This window comes from Elephas maximus, chromosome 3 (assembly GCF_024166365.1).
Source record: "Elephas maximus indicus isolate mEleMax1 chromosome 3, mEleMax1 primary haplotype, whole genome shotgun sequence".
In the NCBI taxonomy this organism is placed as follows: Eukaryota; Metazoa; Chordata; class Mammalia; order Proboscidea; family Elephantidae; genus Elephas; species Elephas maximus.
The window spans coordinates 190,371,717-190,390,618 of NC_064821.1; the positions used below are offsets into that span (position 1 = coordinate 190,371,717).

The window sequence follows — 18,902 nt, forward strand, 5'->3', positions numbered from 1 at the left end:
ACTGATCCCTCCTGCCTCCTGTCTCTTTCAGGCTTGAGTATGTCGAGAGTGAGCAGCTACCCTGCCATCCCAGGGAAGAGGCCACAAGGAGATCGGTGTCCTCCAGAGAGCCAGGGCTGGGGAGGCAGCCCCTGTGCCATGTTGGTTTTTGAGTCCTAAGTGCCCAGCAGAGTGTGACCCCAAGTAGAGGATCCCACACTGGAAGTTGGTTTCTCCCTTCCCACTTAATCTGGCCAAAGGTTAGTTCATTTTTCAAGTATCCCACTGAGGGAAGACTCTTCCAGCACCCATAAGGGAACACATAACTACTGTGGACCTTAACCAGCCCTATTCCTTCACCTGCTTCCTGTGGGACTGCCCCAGTAGACAACAAGCTCTTCAAGTCTTCACTGTTCCCTCACTTCTGTCTCCACAGTGCACATGTCTCACACCGCAGTGAGGAGAAACACCTCAGAGCACAAGCTCCCTCTCATTCACACACACACACGCATGCATAAACGTACACAAACACACACACACGTTTGGCAGATTAACACATACAAGCACAAAAAAATCATATCCTTGGACTTCTGGAGGTGGAACTGGTTCTCAGGACCATTCTACCTCTTCCCATTCATGACAATGACCCATAGAGAAAATCCCACTGGCCCTCAGGCTCAAGTGGAAGGCATGATTTTGGCCCAGGATGTACTTTTGACCTCAGGGGAGGGATCCAAGTCCTGCATAGCCCTTAGAAAAAACTGCAGTGAAGGGCTAGGAAATAAAGCATCTGTTCCTCCTCCCTGCTCTTTCCTAAACAGCCAAGTGGGTGATGGACATCTCCGTGCCACACCTGAGGTACCCTAAACCCCTACACACTCACACACAGACAGACACCACTTGAGAGACAAAGAGACATCCCAGGATCCCAGCTCTATTCCAGGAGAAAAAAGAGCATGTGCCATACTAGCAGGGCCCTCCTGTGATGCCACGAGTTGGGCTACATTGGGGTCCTGAGGAGTAGAAGTGGACCTGGGGTAAAACCAGGAAGGACTCTCTGGAGTGAATGTCAGCTGGGTTGACCCCCCTTGTGGAAAGTCTACAAACCCGAAAGTCAGTATTTGTCCATTCGTCCACTCATATCACCAAAAGAGAAGGAAGAAGTAATGCCAAGTATCAGGTGCAAGGAGATACTTTATTGTTTTGGGGGTCTCTTGAGGCCTCTAGGCTGGACTGGCCAGGGATCACTGGCATCCCCCGGAACAGGGCGGCGCACCATGGCTCTGTTTGTGGTAGTCAGTGGCTATGTCCCCCACTACACAGAGAAACTCGGAAAAGTCAATCTTCTTATCCTTATTCTTGTCTTTTTCATCAAAGACATTGCATAAGTAATTTTTGCCCCTTCTTTCCTGTGCGGTTAAAAAACATACAAACAAACATAAAAATATTATCCAGGGAGAAGAGGAGTATAGGGACAGATGAAGAGACAACACCTAGGGCTGAAACAAAGGTGTGGTTGGTCAGGTGAGGCTATGGAGATGGAAATATGGGGGTCAAGCAAAGTCAAGCCCTGACTCATCACTGGAGATTTCTGGCCAAAAATGGCACGGGAGTACACTGGGAAATGACAGCGGGACTCAGGCTCATCCACCACCTCCCCTTCAGGAGCACTGTCTTCACTCTTCCCCCAGGGGGCCAATACAACCCAGCCAGTTACTCTCCTCATTCTCTAATGCTCTTCCCACTTAAATTCTTTCCCATCAAAACCTATCAGTTCAGCCCCATTTATTCTGTTCCTTAGTCTCAATCTGTGCTAATGATTCCTTCACACAGTTAAATGAAATTAGGGCTATGAATGCACTTTGCCTGAGTAAAAGATGGTGGCCCTGAGTGTAGGGTGCATGATTCTCACTGTGTTATCTTTGCTTCCACAGGCAGTGGTAGTTCAGTGGTACAATTCCCACAGTGGTAGAATTCCCTCCTTCCAAACAGGAGCCCCGAATTCAATTCCCCACCACTGTAACATGGTGCACATCACTCGCCTGGCACTGGAGGCTTGCATGTTGCTATGATGCTGAAAAGCAGCTAACAATAACCCCTTCTCCCAGGAAAATGTAAAGAGGAGCCCTTAGGAGGCAACCTTTTACCCCGAGGCAACCAGACCCGTGGAGGAACTCTCAGTGACCAGTGGGAGGGCAGATGCTTTAGTCTATTCACTGACTTTGAAATTATAACACTTTCTTGAGTCTCTAATATGGCCACCACTTTTTCTCATTTTCAAAGCATTTGCAAATAAATCATTTCATTTCAACAGCGCCACCTCAGGAAATTAAGTTCTATTATCCACTTTTGCAAATGAGAAAACTAAGGATCATATTGTGGGTGATTTGTCTGGGGTCATGCAGCAGGGAGCAGCAGGGGCAGGACAGGTGCCCAGGAGAAAAAGAGCATGACACTTTGTCCTGAGCTCCTAGAATCTTCCATTCTGCCTCCACATGGGACTGGCCCTGCCTCAGGCCTGGAGGTAAAATGAGGAGAGATAGGAGGTATGGAGAGTGAATCAAGAAGGGCCAGATTCCAGATCGGCCAATCACAAGCAGTGCATCCACTTCAAAGAGGGGTCCTCAGACATGCCAAAGCCCATGGACTCCATCCACCCACCCCGTCTCCTCCCTGCACACGCACACACAGGCTCTTCCTGCCCCAGACAAGCCAGACCCCTACTCAAGCAGTCATTGAGGAAGTTGGGGAAGTTCTCCTTCAGCAACTTCAACAAGTTTGCCCTATTGATCTTATCATCATACCCAGGGTATCGATGAAATAGTTCAACCAAGTTCAGTAAAAAACTCTCAGCTAGAGTGTGGCATATCTTGACTTTCTCAGCTGTAATGTTGCTCATCTTGCCTTTTATTCCAAGACAAGAGTCTACAGACAAGAAATCAATGAGAATAAACTGGGTGGAAGAGAGTTTGAAGGACAAGGCCAAGGAGTGAGTGAGGGCTGAGGTAAGACAGAACAAAAGGAACTTGTCTTTCTCAAATGGTGAGGTAAATTGGTCTCAGGGAGGGGAGAGTGGAACTGAGTCCTCGGTCCTGACCCCATTCCTAGGAGAGTCTGGGAGGAGAGGGAGGGGAACAGTGGAGATCAAGGCTGTGTTAGCGAGGGGCAGGGACTGACCTGCAGTGGATGGGTATACAATGTCTTCTGGCTCACCCTGTTGGGAGCGAGATAACAAAGAAAAGCATCAAATCCCAAGGCAAGACATTCCCATCGAGCAGAGCTTTTGGTCTACCCCATTCTCCCCACTTCCACCTAGGAAATTACCAAGGACCACCAGCCTGAGCAATCAGGTCTAGAATCCTGGGATTCTGGCTTTCCGACACAGTGGTAGAACACCCACCTTCCCAACAGGAGGCCCAAGTTTAATTCCCCAAATGTTGCACCACTTTGGGTGGGGAGACACACGGAAGATGCTATGCTCAAAACTTCCTTCTAGATATGCTGAGTCTCCAGTACCTATCACTATCAGGCCGCATCACCACAATTCTGCCAGCCCAGGCTCCTGGCCAGTGGGAGGAGGCCCCATGCAAGAGAGATGTGGACAGAGTTGAGTGGTTTTTAACTACTAACTAATGAGTAAATAACCCTTTCCCACCCTCCCTCCCTCCCCTCCTCGTAACCACAAAAGTATGTGTCCTCAGTTTATACTCTTATAATAGTGGTCTTATACAATATTTGTCCTTTTGCATCTGACTAATTTCACTCAGCATAATGCCTTCCAGGTTCCTCCATGTTATGAAATGTTTCATAGATTCATCACTGTTCTTTATCGATGCGTAGTATTCCATTGTGTGAATATACCATAATTTATCTAACCATTCATCTGTTGATGGACAGCTTTTTGGTTGCTTCCAGCTTTTTGCTATTTTAAACAGTGCTGCAATAATATGGGTGTGCATATATCTCTTCATGTAAAGGCTCTTATTTCTCTAGGGTATATTCCGAGGAGTGGGATTTCTGGGTTGTATGGTAGTTCTATTTCTAACTTTTTAAGAAAACTCCAGGTAGATTTCCAAAGTGCTTGTACCATTTTACATTTCCACCAGCAGTGTATGAGAGTTCCAATCTCTCCTCAGCCTCTCCAACATTTATTATTTTGTGTTTTTTGGATTAATGCCAGCCTTGTTGAAGTGAGATGAAATCTCATTTAGTTTTAATTTGCATTTCTCTAATGGCTAATGATCGAGAGCATTTTCTCATGTATCTGTTACCTGCCTGAATATCTTCTTTAGTGAAGTGCGTGTTCATATCCTTTGCCCACTTTTTGATTGTGTTGTTCATCTTTTTGAGGTTGAGTTTTCACATAATCGTATAGATTTTTTTATATATATAAATTTTAGAGATCAGGCACTGGTCAGAGATATCATAGCTGAAAATTTTTTCCAATCTGTAGGTGGTCTTTTTACTCTTTTGGTGAAGTCTTTAGATGAGCATGGGTGTTTGATTTTTAGGAGCTCCCAGTTATCTGGTTTCTCTTCGTCATTTTTGGTAATGTTTTGTATTCTGTTTATGCCTTGTATTAGAGCTCCTAACGTTGTCCCTATGTTTTCTTCCATGATCTTTACCGTTTTAGTCTTTATGTTTAGGTCTTTGATCCACTTGGAGTTAGTTTTTGTGCATGGTGTGAGGTATGGGTCCTGTTTCATTTCTTTGCAAATGGATATCCAGTTATGCCAGCACCGTTTGTTAAAAAGACTATCTTTTCCCCAATTAACTGACACTGGGCCTTTGTCAAATATCAGCTGCTCATATGTGGATGGATTCCTATCTGGGTTCTCAATTCTTTTCCATTGGTCTATGTGCCTGTTGTTGTACCAGTACCAGGGTGTTTTGACTACTGTGGCTGTATAATAGGTTCTAAAATCAGGTAGATTGAGGCCTCCCACTTTCTTCTTCTTTTTCAGTAATGCTTTACTTATCTGGGGCTTCTTTCCCTTCCATATGAAGTTGGTGATTTGTTTCTCCATCATTTTAAAAAATGTCATTGGAATTTGGATCGGAAGTGCATTGTATGTATAGATGGCTTTTGGTAGAATAGACATTTTTACAAAGTTAAGTCTTCCTATCCGTGAGCAAGGTATGTTTTTCCACTTACGTAGGTCCTTTTTAGTTTCTTGCACTAGTGCTTTGTAGTTTTCTTTGAATAGGTCTTTTACCAACATTGCTACACAACAGTTCCTCCTTTTGGTTATTTTTAATTTTTTTCTCCATTCCCAATTCCCTCTCTCACCACACACTTATCATGTTTAATATGTATCTATTTGTCTGCATGTTTACTTAATGTGTATTGTTGTTTCGCGTGTGAACTTCAGTTGGCATGAAATTAAGAAAATTATTTCTGATGTGTTTTATATCTTTCTGGTTTCTGTTTTCTTTCACCCAATAGATTCTTTTTAATACATCCGGTTGCCACTTGTACACTGTAAAAGACACAAGTTATGTGTCAACCCAGCTCCCCTCAGCCCTGCCCGTCCCCCACACCTTGGCCACGTGCCTTTCTTTCTGGCCTGGATGGTACTAGTGATGGCTCATGCCATTCCCAAACCCCAACTACCATTGTTGGGTCCTCTTGCAACTACACTACTTTTCTCAGCCTCCCTGAAAGGCAATGGCCAGGTTTTCAATATGGCCTCGATCATGGTCTATGTGGTGGGAGCTGCACCAACCCCAGTGCCCAGGTATGACCAGGCTGGATCTACAAAGGTCCTGGTTTTCTTAGTGGTGGTCCCAAAACCAAAAACAACCAAACCAAGTGCCGTCAAGTCAATTCCGACTCATAGCGACCCTATAAGACAGAGTAGAACTGCCCGATATAATTTCCAAAGAGCACCTGGCAGATTCAAACTGCCGACCCTTTGGTTAGCACTTAACCACTACACCACCGGGATTTCCTGTGGTCACCCCAGGAGGGGAAAATGTAGAACTGTGAACAGGAGAAAGGTAAACTGCAGTGATTCAGCACAGCTGTTCCTCAGTGTGTCCGCAGGGACTCTCCTTCTGACCTCCAGCTCCCGCTCCCCACTCCAGCTTTCTGCACCAGGCTGGAACGCATCAGAGCCAAGGGCATTGCACGCACTCTCATGGGAATGCTTTGCATAGAGGAAGAGGGACAGATGCTATAGACTCTATGACTGCTCTTACTCCTCTCCATCATATGGGCCCAAGAGTCACAGGACTGGGAGGTCACCTCGTCCAGTCCCTTGTCTCCAGGGGCATTTAAGAGCCTGGGAGTCTGCAGCCACCATTGACAACTGTCAGGTTTAGTGCAGAAGACAGACACCACTGCCTATATTTTAAGCTGAAAGACAATGAATCAAGGGACTCAAGGGCTTATAAGTCTTTGGAAGTCTGAAGTAGAGGAAGTTAGAGATCCAGTGCAGGACTATTGCTTGCAAGGTGAAGCTTCCTGGTAGTTACCCAGAATTTAGAAAACTGGTTCTATGATGGCTACCATCATGGCACCACCAAAGCTCCCATACCCACAAAGCAGATGACTGGGCAGTGTTGCTGGGGGTCCACCTACGACAAACACGCACGTGTCTTGGGGCTTTGCAACCACCTGTGCAAAGCTGAAGTGTGGGGGAGTTAAAGTCTTATGAGGCAGACATAAACTGACAAGAGACAAAAAAGAAGGAATTGGCAGATAAATCACTCACTTTTCCACCCCATACCCATCCCTGACAGACTGTTCCAAGATGTAGTGCTCGCATATGACCTCTCTGGAGACATCCTCTGTGACCAAGCACGCAGCCCTGTTTTCTGAAGAAGCAGTGGTTAGCTCAGTAATGCACCACAATATGCTGTCCCTTCTTGCCTTCTTACTTCTATTCCCTTCTCTCTTGTTTCCCTGGAATGATACATACACAAAGACACGCACACACACACTGGGAGTTCAAATGCTACAACAGTTGCTCCGTATGCAGGTGGTGATACTTATAAGGACAGTAGCATGGGGAGGTTTCCTTTTACATAATTGGAAGTTTTGATAAAAGAAAATAATAGGCATGCAGCAAAAGACAAGTACCTCTAGGGTACCATTTAAGAAGACTTTAATCTCCTACAACTACAGGGCATACTGTGTGCAAAACTGAGGCCCAGTACCTGATTATAATGGTGACAGAGCTGTAAGGAGACTAAATGCATAGTGTTTGACTTGTATACCGAGGTCAGAGGCCTGATTAAGAAAGATAAGAACCCTGAGAGCTGGGATGGGGCATTTGGATGATGATGTTGTTGTTGTTTCAGGTGCCCTAGAGTTGGTTCCAACTCATAGCAACCGTATGCACAACAGAACAAAACACTGCCCACTCCTGAACCATCCTTACAATCGTTGTTATGCTGGAACTCATTGTTGCAGCCACTGTGTCAGCCCACCTCGGTCAGTGTCTTCGTCTTTTCCACTGACCCTGTACTCTACCAAGCATAATGTTCTGCTCCAGGAACTGATCCCTCCTGACAACATGTCCAAAGTATGTAAGACACAGTCTTGCCATCCTTGTTTCTAAGGAACATTCTGTTTGTACTTCTTCCAAGACAGATTTGCTTGTTCTTTTGCCAGTCCATGGTATATTCAATATTCTTCGCCAACACCACAATTCAGAGACGTCAATTCTTCTTCACTCTTCCTTATTCATTGTCCAGCTTTCACATGCTTATGATGCAATTGAAAATACCATGGCTAGGGTATTTGGATGATCCCACCCAGTGCCCTCGAGTCGATTCCAACTCATAGCGACCCTATAGGACAGAGTAGAATGGTCCCAGATCCTCCCAAATTACTCTGATCCTTTCTTCTTGCCAGAAAAGAACTGCCTTCCTTTCCCTGAAGACCAGGCAATGACCTCATCTAAAGCAGGTGCCTCCCAGACGCTTGTTCCCCAAGAAATTTATCTTACTACACCTCGTTGCTGCAAGCCAATAACCAGAGCCAGGCCTAAACACAATCTGAAGTACAAGCCCTGCTCTGGTTAAAAAAAAAAGTCTGAATGCCAAAGGAATTTCAGAACCTGATTACCATGAGCCAGCAGGAAGAAAGGGAGCATATGAGGATCTTGACAGTGTTAGACAAGGCAGGTGAGATAAAGGGTTGAATAAAAGAGATTTCACTCACATGGGGGCACTAGTCCATGACGTGGGATTCAATATTTAGGCAAGGACATCTGGAGTTGGTCCAAACAGTTTGCTAGAATGAATGCTTGATGTTTGGCTACAATGCAGTAAATATATAGGTACAAATCCAGTGAAATATACGCAAGACCTCTATATTAAAAACTACAAATTCTATTCAGAGAAGTCAGAGAGGACATAGATAAAAAAAGAAATATATCATATTCATGAATTTTTAAAGATTATATCTAATAAAAATGACAGTACCCTTCAAATTGATTTACAGATTGAATGTAGTACAAGTCAAAATTTCAACAGGGAGGGAGCAAGAGAAAGCAGGGGGATCCTTCAGACTGCAATACAGATTTGACACCTGCGAAGGAAAGGGGGAAGGAAGGAGGATTGGGTAGGAAGGGTCTCAGCCTGCAGTAAAAGAAAGGCTCAGCCAAGCCTATGGGGAGTCCACAACCCACAGCTGTCCAGTGAGGAATTCCACATATTTCACGATAGCCCTGCCTTAGTATGTTTTCCACACTCACTCATTGGCTGAGAAAAGCCTTCAGGAAGCATGGCCTCAGTGCAAGTGTAGTGGTGGTTTTGGAGGGGCAACAGCTGGGACTGTCAAACAACTATGCAGGAGATCCAATTGGCATATTTTTTATGACCTCCACAGTCCACCCCTTGCCCTACACAGACTTACTCTTCCATACTGGTCAATGGAGAAGACCTCCATGGTCCCCATGGGCCCCTTTTCCTGAAGAAAAAGCTCAGAAGAATGAATGAATTATAGCCCCCATCACTGTCTCTAGTCTCAGGGACACAAAGTGTACACATATTCTCTTAATTCTTCACTACGCATTCTGAATTCTCCTTATGTTTAGTTATTACCTTGGCAGGTCTTGATGGGTTTCCTAATGGTGTGGCCCAAATCCTAATTTCAGAGGAGTGTGAGCCCTAGGCTATCATATTGTTCTCAGACTAGACTTGCTACGTATGTCTCTTCACAGCTACACTGGGGCTAAGAGGTGACCAAGTGAATCACCTGGGTTCCACACATACTCCTCCCTGCCTTTCTTATATAACAGCAGCCCCATTTTCTCCTGCTGATCAGGATCAATTAAGCTTGCCATGATGGTGACTTATCTTCTCCCCTGTTGGTCCCTGGGCACAAGGAGCTTCTTTGGTGGCAGCTGTAGCTTGTAGTTGAATGAGACCCTTGCTGTGTCCTCTGGCAAGCATGTGCCACCTCTGGGACCAGGGCCTTTAACCTTACAGAATTCAGAGTTACAGGAATAAGAAGCACAAACTCCCTGAATGGGTCATTGGGAGCGATGACAACTGGGGACAACCATGAATCTTAGCTAAGGAGAGAGAAAGATTTAATGCATATTTTCCATCCTGTCCTTTCAGATTCTTATCTCTGAGCTAGTGCTTCAGCTGTGCCTTTAGAACATTTTTTCAGTGCTCTGTGAGCCTGGAATTTCTGGATGGTGTGGCGTGTGATACTACCATGTTCTGGATTCACTCCTGCACCTATTTCACTGTAGTGTTGAGTCCCCCGAATGGACTCCATCCCTATGGGTCAGGCATTCCATAAACCCGTAGATAGTGGTGCTGGTTGAGGCTCTGTAGACAGAAAAGGAAAATTCTTATGGAAAAAATATGCATATGCCTGTGAGAACAATCGCTGGTCCCTTCAGGATAGAAGGGGCACTCTGTAGTCCATTTGCCTCCAAGTGGCTGCATACTGGTCTCCTCAAGGAATAGGTCCTTATCAGGAGCTCATCACTGGTTTTTGCTGATGAAAAGTTAGATATTCAGAGGCAGCAGTAGCTAGGTAAATCTTGGTAACTGAGAGTTCTTTTTGTGGGACTCACTTCTAGCCTCTATCTCTGCCACTCTGGCCACTCCATCAAGTTCAGGGATAGTCAAAGGCAAAGCCAGTTAATGTCAGTTGGCCAAATCATTTTGTCCACTTGGTTGTTCAGTGACTTTTCTGTACTGGGTGCTTTCTGGTGAGTGAAAAACTGTAATATAAAAATCTTCACACTCCATGCCAACCTCCGTATATCAACCCACAGGCCTCTACCTCACAATTCCTTTTATGTGATCTTCTAGTTCTTTTCCTTCCAGGCCACTGACCAGACAGCCAGGTCATCAGCTTCTGCCAGGAATCTGAATATATTCTCACTTCAGGATAATTCTCTTCCAGGTCAAGTGAATGACAAGGTGCTCAAAAGTTTATACACTGGGGGGGGCCAAGATGGCGGACTAGGTGGACGCTCCCGCGGATCCCTCTTGCAACAAAGACTCGGAAAAACAAGGGAATCGATCACATACATAACAATCTACGAACTCTGAACAACAAGCACAGACTTAGAGACGGAGGACGAACAAATACGGGCAGACAGCGACTGTTTTCAGAACTAGGAGCCAGCGCACCAGGCAGGTGACCTTCGGAGCTCGATCTGGGGCAGAGTCCAGGGGGGCAGACGGCACAGAAAGGGGGCCCACCCCTTCCCCCCCGAACCCATCCCGGGAGGAAGCCTAGCAGGTTGGCGCGGGCGGCGTAGGGGCGCAGCCGGAGGGAGAAGCACCCGGGAGGCAGTGACTGATCTGGGAGGGGGGAGAACAGCGTCCCAGCTGGGGTGCCGTCCCGCCGGGAGTTAGGCGAGAAGCCGACGGGGCGCGAGCGGGGGGGGGGGGGTCAGCTGTGTTTCCCTGGAGTGACCCCAGGGCGGGGCCCACGCGTTCGTGCGGGAGGACGCGCACCCAGTCCACCTGTGTGGCACAGCACACCAGAGGGAGAAATCCCCGGAGGTGTCTGGTCTCAAAACAGGGAAAGCAGCATCCCAGACGGGGAGCCATTCTGCTGGGATCTGGCCACGCGCGCGCGCGCGCGCGAGGGCGGGGCATGAGGGCGGGGTCCATTTTTATTACCCTGAATTGACCCAGGGGGCGGGACCACCTGGTCGTGCGAGTGACGCCCTCCCAGTTTGCACAAGAGGTGTGGCACACCGGAAGGAGAAGTCCCCGGGAGGAACTGATTGGTCCCAAAGCGCAGAAAGTAGCGTCCCAGACAGGGTGCCGTCTTGCCGGGGCTTGGGCGCGTGCACGAGCGGGGCGTGAGCGCGGAGTCCATTTTTATTGCCCTGAATTGACCCAGGGGGCGGGCCCACCTGGCCGTGCAGGTGACGCCAAACCAGTTCGCGCGAGAGGTGTGGCGCTCCAGAAGGAGAAGTCCCGGGGAGGAAGTGACTGGTTCCCGAACAGGGAAAGCAGCGTCTCAACCCGGAAGTCATCCCGCTGGGATTTGGGCGCGCGCACAGGCGGGGCGTGACCGTGGGACCTAATTATAATCGCCTGAATAGACCCTGGGGGCGGGCCCACCCGTTCGTGCGGGAAACGCCCACCCAGTGCCCACGAGCGCTGCCGCGCACCGGAGGAAGTCCCCAGGAGGAAGTGACTGGTTTCTGAGCAAGGAAAGCAGTGTCCTAGCCAGGGACCCGTCCAGCCCGGATTTTGGCGAACGGGGGCGGAGCGTGAACGTGGTGTTCAGCTCTATATTCTGTGGTGCTACACTCCTAGCTCTCAGATCCCTCCCCCACCCTCCCCAGGCGACCCCATTAACATCCGAATACCCGGAGCCAGAGAGAGAATTCAGATAGGGATCTGACTGCATTTTTTTTTAGCTGACTACTTGGAAAATCTAGTTTCCCAGTGATGGCTCGGAGACAGCAGTCCATATCAAACCACATAAAGAAACAGACCATGACAGCTTCTCCAACCCCCCAAACAAAAGAATCAAAATCTTTCCCAAATGAAGATACAATCCTGGAATTATCAGATACAGAATATAAAAAACTAATTTACAGAATGCTTAAAGATATCACAAATGAAATTAGGATAAATGCAGAAAAAGCCAAGGAACACACTGATAAAACTGTTGAAGAACTCAAAAAGATTATTCAAGAACATAGTGGAAAAATTAACAAGTTGCAAGAATCCATAGAGAGACAGCATGTAGAAATCCAAAAGATTAACAATAAAATTACAGAATTAGACAACGCAATAGAAAGTCAGAGGAGCAGACTCGAGCAATTAGAATGTAGACTGGGACTTCTGGAGGACCAGGGAAACAACACCAACATAGCTGAAAAAAAATCAGATAAAAGAATTAAAAAAAATGAAGAAACCCTAAGAATCATGTGGGACTCTATCAAGAAGAATAACTTACGAGTAATTGGAGTCCCAGAACAGGGAGGGGGGACAGAAAACACAGAGAAAATAGTTGAAGAACTCCTGACACAAAACTTCCCTGACATCATGAAAGAAGAAAGGATATCTATCCAAGATGCTCATCGAACCCCATTTAAGATTGATCCAAAAAGAAAAACACCAAGACATATCATCATCAAACTTGCCAAAACCAAAGACAAACAGAAAATTTTAAAAGCAGCCAGGGAGAAAAGAAAGGTTTCCTTCAAGGGAGAATCAATAAGAATAAGTTCAGACTACTCAGCAGAAACCATGCAGGCAAGAAGGGAATGGGACGACATATACAGAGCACTAAACGAGAAAAACTGCCAACCAAGGATCATATATCCAGCAAAACTCTCTCTGAAATATGAAGGAGAAATTAAGATATTTACAGATAAACACAAGTTTAGAGAATTTGCAAAAACTAAACCAAGACTGCAAGAAACGCTAAAGGAGATTGTTTGGCCGGATGACCAATAATATCAGGTACCAGCACAATACAAGGTCACAAAACAGAACGTCCTGATATCAACGCAACTCAAACAGGGAAAGCACAAAAACAAACAAATTAAGATTAATTCTAAAAAATAAATAAATAAACAAAATAATACACACAACAGGAAATCATGGAAATCAATAGATAAACGATCAAAATAATCAAAAAGAGGGACTAAATATAGGAGGCATTGAGCTGCCAGATGGAGAGTGATACAAGGCGAAATAGAAGGATACAAGTTAGGTTTTTACTTAGAAAAATAGGGGTAAATAAAAAGGTAACCACAAAAAGGAATATCAATTCCATAACTCAAGAAAAAAGCCAAGAAAAACGTAACGACTCAATAAACACAAAGTTAAACATTATGAAAATGAGGATCTCACAAGCTACTAAGAAAAACGTCTCAGCACAAAAAAGCATGTGGAAAAATGAAATGGCCAACAACCCACATGAAAAGGCATCAAAATGACAGCACTAAAAACTTACTTATCTATAATTACGCTGAATGTAAATGGACTAAATGCACCAATAAAGAGACAGAGAGTCACGGACTGGATAAAAAAACACGATCCATCTATATGCTGCCTACAAGAGACACACCTTAGACTTAGAGACACAAACAAACTAAAACTCAAAGGATGGAAAAAAATATATCAAGCAAACAATAAGCAAAAAAGAAGAGGAGTAGCAATATTAATTTCTGACAAAATAGACTTTAGACTTAAATCCACCACAAAGGATAAAGAAGGACACTATATAATGATAAAAGGGACAATTGATCAGGAAGACATAACCATATTAAATATTTACGCACCTAATGACAGGGCTGCAAGATACATAAATCAAATTTTAACAGAATTGAAAAGTGAGATAGACACCTCCACATATATAGTAGGAGACTTCAACACACCACTTTCGGAGAAGGACAGGACATCCAGTAAGAAGCTCAATAGAGACACGGAAGACCTACTTACAACAATCAACCAACTTGACCTCATTGACTTATACAGAACTCTCCACCCAACTGCTGCAAAATATACTTTTTTTTCTAGCGCACATGGAACATTCTCTAGAATAGACCACATATTAGGGCATAAAACAAATCTCTGCAGAATCCAAAACATCGAAATATTACAAAGCATCTTCTCAGACCACAAGGCAATGAAGCTAGAAATCAATAACAGAAAAACGAGGGAAAAGAAATCAAATACTTGGAAACTGAACAATACCCTCCTGAAAAAAGACTGGGTTATAGAAGACATCAAGGAGGGAATAAGGAAATTCTTAGAAAGCAATGAGAATGAAAATACTTCCTATCAAAACCTCTGGGACACAGCAAAAGCAGTGCTCAGAGGCCAATTTATATCGATAAATGCACACATACAAAAAGAAGAAAGAGCCAAAATCAGAGAACTGTCCCTACAACTTGAGCAAATAGAAAGTGAGCAACAAAAGAATCCATCAGGCACCAGAAGAAAACAAATAATAAAAATTAGAGCTGAACTAAATGAATTAGAGAACAGAAAAACAATTGAAAGAATTAACAAAGCCAAAAGCTGGTTCTTTGAAAAAATTAACAAAATTGATAAACCATTGGCTAGACTGACTAAAGAAAAACAGGAAAGGAAACAAATAACCCGAATAAGAAACGAGAAGGACCACATCACAACAGAACCAAATGAAATCAAAAGAATCATATCAGATTACTACATAAAATTGTACTCTAACAAATTTGAAAACCTAGAAGAAATGGATAAATTCTTGGAACAATACTACTTACCTAAACTACCACATTCAGAAGTAGAACAACTAAATAGACCCATAACAAAAAAAGAGATTGAAACGGTAATCAAAAAACTCCCAACAAAAAAAAGTCCTGGCCCAGATGGCTTCACTGCAGAGTTCTACCAAACCTTCAGAGAAGACTTAACACCATTACTATTGAAGGTATTTCAAAGTATAGAAAAAGACGGAATACTACCCAACTCATTCTATAAAGCTACCATCTCCCTGATACCAAAACCAGGTAAAGACATTACAAAAAAAGAAAATTTTAGACCTATATCCCTCATGAACATAGATGCAAAAATCCTTAATAAAATTCTAGCCAATAGAATCCAACAACACATCAAAAAAATAATTCACCCTGATCAAGTGGGATTTATACCAGGTATGCAAGGCTGGTTTAATATCAGAAAAACCATTAATGTAATCCATCACATAAATAAAACAAAAGACAAAAACCACATGATCTTATCAATTGATGCAGAAAAGGCATTTGACAAAGTCCAACACCCATTTATGATAAAAACTCTCACCAAAATAGGAATTGAAGGAAAATTCCTCAACATAATAAAGGGCATATATGCAAAGCCAACGGCCAATATCACTCTAAATGGAGAGAACCTGAAAGCATTTCCCTTGAGAACGGGAACCAGACAAGGATGCCCTTTATCACTGCTCTTATTCAACATCGTACTTGAAGTCCTAGCCAGGGCAATTAGGCTAGACAAAGAAATAAAGGGTATCCAGATTGGTAAGGAGGAAGTAAAGCTATCACTATTTGCAGATGACATGATCGTATACATGGAAAACCCTAAGAAATCCTCCAGAAAACTACTGAAACTAATAGAAGAGTTTGGAAGAGTCTCAGGTTATAAAATAAACATACAAAAATCACTTGGATTCCTCTACATCAACAAAAAGAACACCGAAGAGGAAATAACCAAATCAATACCATTCACAGTAGCCCCCAAGAAGATAAAATACTTAGGAATAAATCTTACCAAAGATGTAAAAGACCTATACAAAGAAAACTATAAAACTCTGCTACAAGAAATTCAAAAGGACACACTTAAATGGAAAAACATACCCTGCTCATGGATAGGAAGACTTAACATAGTAAAAACGTCTATTCTACCAAAAGCCATTTATACATACAACGCACTTCCAATCCAAATACCAATGTCATACTTTAAGGGAATAGAGAAACAAATCACTAATTTCATATGGAAAGGAAAGAACCCCCGGATAAGCAAAACATTACTGAAAAAGAAGAAGAAAGTGGGAGGCCTCACCCTACCTGATTTCAGAACCTATTATATAGCTACAGTAGTCAAAACAGCCTGGTACTGGTACAACAACAGGCACATAGACCAATGGAACAGAACTGAGAATCCAGATATAAATCCATCCATGTATGAGCAGCTGATATTTGACAAAGGACCAGTGTCAGTCAATTGGGGAAATAATAGTCTTTTTAACAAATGGTGCTGGCATACCTGGATATCCATTTGCAAAAGAATGAAACAGGACCCATACCTCACACCATGCACAAAAACTAACTCCAAGTGGATCAAAGACCTAAACATAAAGACTAAAACGATAAAAATCATGGAAGAAAAAATAGGATCTACCCTAGGAGCCCTAATACAAGGCATAAACAGAATACAAAACTTTACCAAAAATGATGAAGAGAAACCAGATAACTGGGAGCTCCTAAAAATCAAACACCTATGCTCATCTAAAGACTTCACCAAAAGAGTAAAAAGACCACCTACAGACTGGGAAAGAATATTCAGCTATGACATATCAGACCAGCGCCTGTTCTCTAAAATCTACATGATTCTGTCAAAACTCAACCACAAAAAGACAAACAACCCAATCAAGAAGTGGGCAAAGGATATGAACACACATTTCACTAAGGAAGATATTCAGGCAGCCAACAGATACATGAGAAAATGCTCTCGATCATTAGTCATTAGAGAAATGCAAATTAAAACTACTATGAGATTCCGTCTCACACCAACTAGACTGGCATTAATCCAAAAAACACAAAATAATAAATGTTGGAGAGGCTGCGGAGAGACTGGAACTCTCATACACTGCTGGTGGGATTGTAAAATGGTACAACCACTTTGGAAATCCATCTGGTGTTATCTTAAACAGTTAGAAATAGAACTACCATACAACCCAGAAATCCCACTCCTCGGAATATACCCTAAAAATACAAGACCCTTCACACAAACAGATATATGCACACCCATGTTTATTGCAGCTCTGTTTACAATAGCAAAAAGCTGGAAGCAACCAAGATGTCCATCAACGGACGAATGGGTAAATAAATTGTGGTATATTCACACAATGGAATACTACGCATCGATAAAGAACAGTGACGAATCTCTGAAACATTTCATAACATGGAGGAATCTGGAAGGCATTATGCTGAGCGAAATGAGTCAGTTGCAAAAGGACAAATATTGTATAAGACCACTATTATAAGATCTTGAGAAATAGAAAAAACGGAAAAGAACACATACTTTTGTGGTTACAAAGGGGGGAGGGAGGGAGGGAGGGAGAGGGCTTTTTATTGATCAATCTGTAGATGGGAACTGCTTTGGGTGAAGGGAAAGACAACACTCAAAACAAGGAAGGTCAGCCTAATGGACAGGATTAAAAGTAAAGAGGTTTCCGAGATAAAATGAAAGCTTCAAAGGATAGCGAAGCAGAGGCTGGGGTCTGGGGAACTTGTTTTGAGAGGACTTCTAAATCAATGGGCAAAACAATTCTATTATGAAAACACTCTGCATCCCACTTTGAATTGTGGCACCTGGGGTCCTAAATGCCAACAAGCAGCCATCTAAAATACATTAATTGGTCTCAACCCACCTGGAGCAAAGGCAAAGGAAGAACACCAAGGTCACACGACAACTAAGAACCCAAGAGACAGAAAGGGCCACTTGAACCAGAGACCTACAATATCCTGAGACCAGAAGAACTAGTTGGTGCCCGGCCACAATCGATGTCTGCCCTGTCAGGGAACACAACAGACAACTCCTGAGGGAGCGGGAGACCAATGGGATGCAGACCCCAAATTCTCATTAAAAGACCACACCTAATGGTATGATTGCGACTAGAGGAATCCCAGAGACAATGCTCCCCAGAACTTCTGATGGCACAGGACAGGAACCATCCCCGAAGACAAATCATCAGGCATGAAAAGGACTGGTCAGTGGGGGGAAGAGAGATACTGATGAAGAGTGAGCTAATTAAATCAGGTGGACACGGGAGAGTGTGTTGCCAACTCTTGACTGGAGGGGGGATGGGAAGATAGAGAGAGAGGGAAGAAGGTAAAATTGGCACGAAACGAGAGACTGTAAGGGCTGACTCAATAGGGGGAGAGCAAGTGGGAGAAGGGAGTAAGATGTATGTAAACCTACATGTGACAGACTGATTGGAATGGTAAATGTTCACTTGAAGCTTAATAAAAATTAAAAAAAAAAAAAAAAAGTTTATACACTGGGAAGAAATTTACCTCTGACTGTCTTTTAAGAATGTGGGTGTAATACAGCTGCTATCCATTTCCAGTTTTCATGAAGCTCACCTATCCACACACCAAGCTGAAGTTTTTTCCTTCTCCTTCACATGATGATCCCCATATAACAATAGATTTGAGCTGGGGGAGAGATGCTGGTGCAATTTTGACAGGTGACACATTATTCTGGGCTGTGCACTCCTACAACTTAATCACACCCTCCATTTGTGCTCAGGCTTAATCCCAAAGGTATCATTTCTTTCTTATGATGAACTTCTGGGCCCATATGATTTTATGAGTTGACAAGTCCACCAGAACCCATTTCACGATGGACAGCTACAGTTGTGGAATCACTTGATGCCCTCTGGTCACACATTCCATCTCCACCAGGGCCCAATAACATATCAGGAGCTATTTCCCAAAAGGCATATAATTCTCTGGTGTGGAGGGCATAGCATTGCTCCAGAATCCCAGAATTCTCCATTGTGGTTCTCCCACTGGGGCTTTCCCACCGTTGACCCTTCCAACATCATAAGTCTTACCATATGGCCCAAGCAGTAGGGCTGCTAGCGGTGTAGCCTGAAACTGCTCGAAGAGCCCTTTCCCACTCAAAGATGTCACCCAGTGCAGAGGCCTGAGCAGTATTTCTAGGAGTTGAACATGTTGTTTCCACAACCCAGTGAGGCC

At 43.9% G+C, this 18,902-nt stretch overlaps 1 protein-coding gene across 1 annotated transcript; it reads right to left on the reverse strand.

The window, feature by feature from the left end:
- Window positions 1-1,223: 1,223 nt before the first annotated feature.
- LOC126071471 (protein S100-A7-like) lies at window positions 1,224-2,878 on the reverse strand. The gene is made up of 2 exons (XM_049875664.1): window positions 2,708-2,878; window positions 1,224-1,388 (listed from the first exon to the last, which is right to left on the reverse strand). The coding sequence occupies exons 1-2, from the start codon at window positions 2,876-2,878 to the stop codon at window positions 1,224-1,226; spliced, it is 336 nt and encodes a 111-aa protein (XP_049731621.1).
- Between the last annotated feature and the right edge of the window lie 16,024 nt (window positions 2,879-18,902).

What these genes read in the sequence shown, in the direction of transcription:
- LOC126071471 (XM_049875664.1), bottom strand. Translation starts at nt 2,878, where the DNA reads ATGAGCAACATTACAGCTGAGAAAGTCAAGATATGCCACACTCTAGCT. An exon ending in CCAACTTCCTCAATGACTGC is followed by an intron (nt 1,389 to 2,707) that starts TTGAGTAGGGGT and finishes TTAACCGCACAG; the next exon opens with GAAAGAAGGGGCAAAAATTA.